This window comes from Physeter macrocephalus, unplaced genomic scaffold (assembly GCF_002837175.3).
Source record: "Physeter macrocephalus isolate SW-GA unplaced genomic scaffold, ASM283717v5 random_870, whole genome shotgun sequence".
NCBI lineage: Eukaryota > Metazoa > Chordata > Mammalia > Artiodactyla > Physeteridae > Physeter > Physeter macrocephalus.
The window spans coordinates 527-8136 of record NW_021146156.1 but is presented as its reverse complement, the minus strand read 5'-3'; the positions used below and the strand labels follow the sequence as shown (position 1 = coordinate 8136).

Sequence of the window (7610 nt, the reverse complement as noted above, 5' to 3'; positions counted from 1 at the left end):
AAAAAAAAAAAAAAAAAAAAAGAAAGAACAACAGAAAATACCCAACCTTGGTGAGGGAAATAGACATCCAGATACATGAGGCTCAAAGGATCTCAAATAGGATGAGCCAAAAATAGCTACACCAAAACACATTATAAACAAATTATCAAGAGTCCATAATAGAGAATTTTGAAAGCAGCCAGAAAAAAGCAACTCATCATGTACAAGGGACCTTCCATATGAATATTACTGGATTTATGAAAAGAAACTTTTCAAGACAGAAGGGGTTGGGATAACATACTCAAAGTGCTGAAAGAAAAAAATACCAACCAAGTATTATACACTTGCCAAAATTGTCCTTCAAATATGAAGGAGAGATTAAGACTTGCCCAGACAAACAAAAGCTGAGGGAGTTCATCACCAGTAGACCTACCTTACAAAAAATGCTAAAAGAAGTTCTTTAGTTTGAAATGAAGGATGGTAAACAGCAACACAAAAGCATACGTAAGTATAAAATTCAAAGGAAAAAGGTAAATATATACATATAAATACAAAATTCTGCAATACTGTAATGGACTACCACCAAAATGGACCCCCACTTTTAATTGTAGTATAAAAGGTAAAATACATAAGTATTAAGAAAAATTATAACTACAAAAATATGTTAATGGATATTGAAGATAAAATATGTGAAATCAATAATGTAAAGTGTTTGTAAGGAGTGAGAAGTAAAAGTGTAGAGTTTTTGTCTGTAATTGAAGTTGAATTGTTAGCTTAACAGCAAAAGCAGTTCTAAGAGGGAAGTTTAGAGTGGTAAACACCTACATTAAGAAAAAAGAAATATCTCAAGTAAACATTCTAACTTATAAAAAGAAGAATAAACTAAGCCCCAAATTAGCAGAAGCAGAGAAAAATAAAGATTACAGCAGAAATAAATGAAAGACACTAGGGAAAAAAGATGGATAAAATTAATGGTTTTTCTGAAAGAAAAACAAAATTGACAAACAACTAACTAGATTAAGAAACAAAAAAGAGAGAAGACTAGAATAAATACAATTATAGGAGCGGCGTCCAAGATGGTGGCATAGGAAGACACTGAGCTCACGTCCTCCTATGGACACACTGAATATATACCTACATATAGAGCAATTCCTCTTGAAGAAGACCTGAGGGCTGAATGAACAGTTACTGCACATAAACGAACCACACAGAAATGGGTAGGAGAGATGAAGACCTGGTATTCATGGGAACACAACCCTTGACTCAGCAATCTGGGAGAGGATATTTATTAGGAGCCAAATGCAGATTCACCTGCCCTGGGATACAGTGAAAAAACAGCAGTTTAAAAGGCAGCTAGGCAATAGAGGAAGGAAATCCGTTTACTAACCTTAGACCATCTGTCAAATAGGCAGGGAACTCCTGGAGCCCTCTCCAGGGTCAGAGGCACTGGCAAGTGCCATTATAGAGGCCCCTGGGACTCACACCATCACTTGCCCACTCCAGCCCCATCCACCAAGCCAAAGTAGCCTCAGGTTCTGTGCTCCCCAGGGGTTGCCTCCAGCCCAGGCCCACTCCTGCCCCAGCTTCCCCACCAAGGTGGCTTTGGGTGGAGTACTCCCCAGGGACTTCCCCCAAACTGTGCCTGATCCAACTCAAGCTGGCCTACCAAATCTACCTGGTTCAAGCAGTCTACACAGGAGCCACTCCCAAACAAGGCCATTCCTTCAAGACCAGGGGAGATATCTCTTTTGCCTAATTCACAGAGGCAAAAATTGAAAGTCAAACAAAATGAAGAGACAGAGGACTATGTTCCTCAAAAAAGATCAAAATAAAATACCCAGAAATAAAAACCTAATGAAATGGAGATAAGTACTTTACCTGATAAAGAGTTCAAAGAAACAGTCATAAGTTTACAGACTGAACTTGGGAGAAGAACCCAGTGAGAACTTCATCAAAGACTTAGCAAATGTAAGAAAGAAGCAATCAGAACTGAAGACTACAACTAAAATTTAAAAAGCACACTAGGAATAAACAGCAGATTAGATAATGCAGAAGAATGAACAAATGATATGGAAGACAGAATAGTGAAAATCACTCAATCAGAAAAGCAAAAAAGAGAAAGAATTTTTTTAAATGAGGAGAGTTTAAAGGACGTCTGGGACAACAGCAAGCATTCTAACATTCACATTATAGGGGTCCCAGGAGGAGAAGAGAGACAGAAAGGAACAGAAAATGTATTTGAAGAAATAATGGCTGAAAAATTCCCTAACCTGGGGAAGAAAATAGACATCCAGATACATGAAGAACAGAGAGTACCATAGAAGAACAGTGAACCCAAAGAGATCCACACCAAGACACATTATAATTAAAGTGGTAAAAGTTAAAGATATAAGGAGAATCTTAAAGGCAGCAAAAGAAAAACAACTAACCACACACAAGAGAAACCCCATAAGAGTATCAGCTAATTTTCCAGCAGAAACTTTACAGGCCAGAAGGGAGTGGCAGGATATATTTAAAGTGCTGAAAGAAAGAAAGAAAAAAAAAACATACATCATAGCATACTCTATCTGGCAAGATTATCATTCAGAATTGAAGGAGAGATAAAGAGTTTCCCAGACAAGCAAAAACTAAAGGAGTTCATCACCACTCAACCAGCCTTACAAGAAATGTTAGAAGGTCTTCTTTAAGAATAAAAGAAAAGGCCACAACTAAAAATAATAAGATACCTGAATGGAAAAATCTCACTGGTACAGGCAAATATATGGTAAAGACAGTGGATCAACCACTTTAAAAGCCAGCACAAAGGTTAAAAAACAAAAGTAGTACAGTTGACCATAACAATAATAAGTAGTTAAAGGAGCCACAAAATAAAAAGATGTAAAATATGATATCAAAAACATAAAATGTTGGAGGGGGGAGTAAAAATATAATACTTTTAGAATGCCTTTAAATTTAAGAGACTATAAGCTTAAAATAAATAGCCATATATACATGTCGATATACATGAACGCCACAATAACCATGAACCAAAAACCTACAATGAATACTCAAAAAGTAAAGAGAAAGGAATCCGAACATAACACTAAAGGAGTCTATGAAACCACAAAGTAAGAAACCAAAAGAGAAAAACAGGAATAAAAAATAATGACAAACTCCTCTCACCCCCAGAAAACAATTAACAAAATGGCAATAAGTACGTACATATCAATAATTACTTTAAATGTAAATGGACTAAATGCTCCAATCAAAAGACACAGCATAGCTGAACAGATTAAAAAAAAGACTCATCTATGTGCTGCCTACAAGGGCCCACCTCAGGCACACATACATTGAAAGTGGAGGGATGGAAACAGATATTCCATGCAAATGGAAAATAAAGCTGGGTTAGCAGTACTCATATCAGACAAAATAAACTTTGAAACAAGACTGTAACAAACGACAAAGAAGGGCATTACATAATGATAAAGGGGTTGACCCAACAAGAGGATTTAACATTTGTAAACATTTATGCACCCAACATTAGAGCACCTAAATATATAAAAAATATTAACAGAAATAAGATAAATTGACAGCAATACAATAGTAGTAGGGGACTTTAATACTCCACTTACATCAATGGAGACATCATTGAGACAGGAAAACAATAAGGAAACACTGGCCTTAAACGACACAGCAGACCAGATGGACTTATAGATATATAGAGAACATTCTATCCCAAAGCTGCAGAATACACATTCTTTTCAACTGTACAAGGAGCATTCTCCAGGATATATCACATGCTAGGCCACAAAACAGGTCTCAATAAATTTAAGAAGATTGAAATCATATCAAACATCTTTTCCAACACAAATGTATGAAACTAGAAATCAACTACAAGAAGAAAACTGCAAAAAACACAAACATGTGGAGACTAAACAACATGCTACTAAACAATTAATAGGTCAATGAAGAAATCAAAGAGGAAATAAAAGATAACAAGACAAATGAAAAGGGAAACACCACAATCCAAAATCTATGGGATGCAGCAAAAACAGTTCTAGAAGGGAAGTTCAAGCCAATAGAGGTTTATTGGTCTATTTTCTTGTTTCTCAAGAAACAAGAAAAATCTCAAATAAACAACCTAAATGTACATTTAAAAGAACTAGAAAAAGAAAAACAAGTAAAGACTAAAATTAGAAGGAAGGAAATAATAAAGATGAGAGTGGAAATAAATTAAAAAGAGACAAAAAATAGAAAAGATCAATGAAACTAAGAGGTGGTTCTTCAACAAGATAAAAAAATTGACAAATTTGTATGATCCTTTGGGGTGGGTGGGATGAATTGGGAGATTGGGATTGACATATATACACTTTTGATACTATGTATAAAATAGATAACTAATGAGAACCTACTGTATAGCACAGGGAACTCTACTCAGTGCTCTGTGGTGACCTAAATGTGAAACAAATCCAAAAAAGAGGGGATATATGTATACATAAAGCAATTATACTGCAATAAAAAATAGATAAAAATAAAATAGTTATTTAAAAAGGGAGAGTGGAAATCAGATCCCTGTGGGTCTTTAATATTCTCCTAAGTAATTTTAGCTTTATTCTATAGACCATGGAAAGGCATTGAGTTATTGTGAGTAAAGGAGTGAGAGGCTTAGATCTGAGTTTTAAGAAGGTAATGCTCGTAATTAGTAGGCTCCTAAAAATATTTGTTAACTGAATGGAGAAAATGATGGCTAAAGATTAGGGAATCAGATAAAAGGTACTGTTACTATTTGGAAAATAATGGGAGATGAGGTGAAAGGTCTCTCATTCAATGAAATAAGGGACTGAATTTGATCAGTCATTTGCTTTAACAAGCAGGGAATTAAGAAAAGATATATACATTTACCTTAGAGATTATAGTTTTAACCTAAGACATATATGAGTACATTCATCCAGCAATTGTATAATACAGTGCCAAGGCCCTTCCCCTGAGTATAAGTTTGCTAATTGGAATTGTACCATTTTTCTTGCATGAGCCACACTCATATTTCTATTTCTTTAAATTGCAGCAAAGAGCAATCAGAGTGCAGAATCTTAAAGACATGTTTATGAACTTTTCCCAATTATGTTTGGTTCACCTTTCTCATACTTATTTGAATTATAATATTTTCAGCCACTCACTCTCACCTACTCTTTCCAAAGAATTACAACTTAGTTTTCATAGGAACAGCTCTCTTACACACTCAGGTTTCATTGGTTTACATAATATTTAATTAAATACTGTAACATAATGAAAAGTAGAACTGCATTGACTGGCTTGTGGACAAAATACAACTGTTTCTTGGTAAAAACATACAACTAAATTGTTGGGACCAGGAAAGTTCAATGTACCAGACAATCTCCTACTAGTCTCCAGTGATGAGTGTGAAAGAGGATCAGAAAGTATTGTTAATGAGGTGATTTGACTAATTGGGGACTGGCTAACAGAGCTTCCATTGTGATGATGTGAGCAAGAGCAACAGCAGTGGAAAAAGACAGGAGAGGACAAATTGAAAAGACATCAAGACACAGCTTTGGAAATAAACAGGCTTCAGTTCAAATTCCGACTTCATCACTTAGCTGTGAACCTCAAAGTTTCTGTTTTCTTACATGTAAAACAAGAATAATGCAGTGTAGTGAAAGATTGATTGGGAAAACACAGCTTATGTACTTAGCAATGTGCCTGACAAAAGTAAGTAGAATGATATTGTCAGTAGAATTTTATGATGAATTGATAAAAGTGAAGACTCAAAGATGATTCTCTACTGTCTACCTTGCCTGAATAAAAGATAATAAGATAAAAAACATAATACCACTAACTGAAGGATGAGAAATGGGAGAGGAGTTAAACATGTTTTCAGGCTGAGGGGAGGGAACCAGCAGCAAGAGAAATTTTTTTTAAATTAGAAGTTAAAAGTGGTTTTCTCTGTTTAAAAAAATTGACAAACTTGTAGACAGACTCATCAAGAAAAAAAAAGAGTCCAAATCAATAAGATCAGAAATGAAAGAAATTACCACCAACACCACAGAAATACAAAAGATCATAAAAGAATACTGTGAACAATTACATGTCAAGAAATTAGACAACCTAGCAGAAATGGATAAATTTCTAAAAGCATACTATCTTCTAAGAATGAATCGTGAAGAAAGAGAAAATCTGAAAAGCACAATTACTAGCAAGGAAATTGAATCAGTAATCAAAAAACTTCAAAAAACCTGAAAAGCTTCAAAAAAAAAAAAACCAGACGGCTTACAGGTGAATTCTACAAAATATTAAAGAAGAGTTAACACCCATCCTTCTCAGATTATTCCAAAAAATTGACGAGGAAGAAACACTTCCAAACTCATTTTATTAGGTCAGAATTACCCTGATACCAAATCAGACAGACACTATTAAGAAAGAAAATTATATGCCAATATCTCAGATGAACACAGATGTAAAAAACCTCAACAAAATATTAGCAAAACGAATTCAACAATACATTAAAAGGATCATATACCATGATCAAGTGAGATTTATCTCAGGGATGTAAAAATGGTTTAACATCAGTAGATCAGTGTAATACACCACATTAACAAAACAAAGGATAAAACTCACATGAATATCTTAATAGATGCAGAAAAAGCTTTTGACAAAATTCAACATCCATTCATGATAAAAACTCTCCACAAAGTGAATATAGAGGGAACATACCTCAATATAATAAAGACCATATATTATAAACCCACAGTTAATATCATACCCATTGGTGAAAAGGAAAGCTTTCCCTCTAAGGTCAGGTGCAAGACAAGGATGCCTGCTCTTACCACTTTTATTCAACATATTATTAGATGTCCTAGCCACAGCAGTTAGGCAAGAAAAAGAAAGAAAATCTAGCCAGGAGCAGTGCAAAAAAGAGACAAGAGCGACCCCTGGACCGACCAAAGCCCATGCACCACTGCATTCCTGTGTTCAGTGCCTACATCTCGCTGTCATCGCCACCATGCTCAAGAGAAATGCTGAAGGGGGTGCTAAAGGAGATAAAGCCAAGGTGAAGGACAAACCACAGAGAAGATCAGCAAGGTTATCTGCTAAACATGCTCCTCCAAAGCCAGAGCCCAAGCTTAAAAAGGCCCCTGAAAAGAAGGGAAAGAAGGTACCCAAAGGGAAAAGGGGGAAAGCTGATGCTGGCAAGGCTGGGAATAACCCTGCAGAAAATAGAAATGTCATAACAGACCAGGCACAGAAAGCTGAAGGTGATGGAGATGCCAAGTGAAGTGTGTGCATTTTTGATAACTGTGTGCTTCTGGTGACAGTAGTTTGAAATACTATTTTTATCACGTTTTATAAAAATTCAGAATTTTGTTTTACTTTTTTTAAAGCTATGTTGTTAGCACACAGAACATTTCATTGTTGTTTTTTGGGGGAAGGGCACATTTCACTAATAGAATATATCTGAAGCTGGATTGACACGGGGAAAAAACACCTTTCCTGTCCAGTTTTGAAACACTTCCTCTTGGTTCCCAGGAAGGAGGGATTTCTTGATGTTGACACACATTAGCCACCTTGGCACAAACGCCTTGTGGTGTGGAACAACTAAAATAAGTTTTTAGGTCCTCTTCTCCCTCTCCACCCTC

The 7610-nt window shown here is 35.5% G+C and overlaps 1 protein-coding gene across 1 annotated transcript; it reads left to right on the top strand.

Annotated features, from left to right (window-relative positions):
- Window positions 1–6976: 6976 nt before the first annotated feature.
- On the top strand, window positions 6977–7249 carry LOC102983805 (non-histone chromosomal protein HMG-17-like). Its single transcript, XM_055083339.1, has one exon. The coding sequence runs from the start codon at window positions 6977–6979 to the stop codon at window positions 7247–7249; it is 273 nt and encodes a 90-aa protein (XP_054939314.1).
- The last annotated feature ends 361 nt before the right edge of the window (window positions 7250–7610 follow it).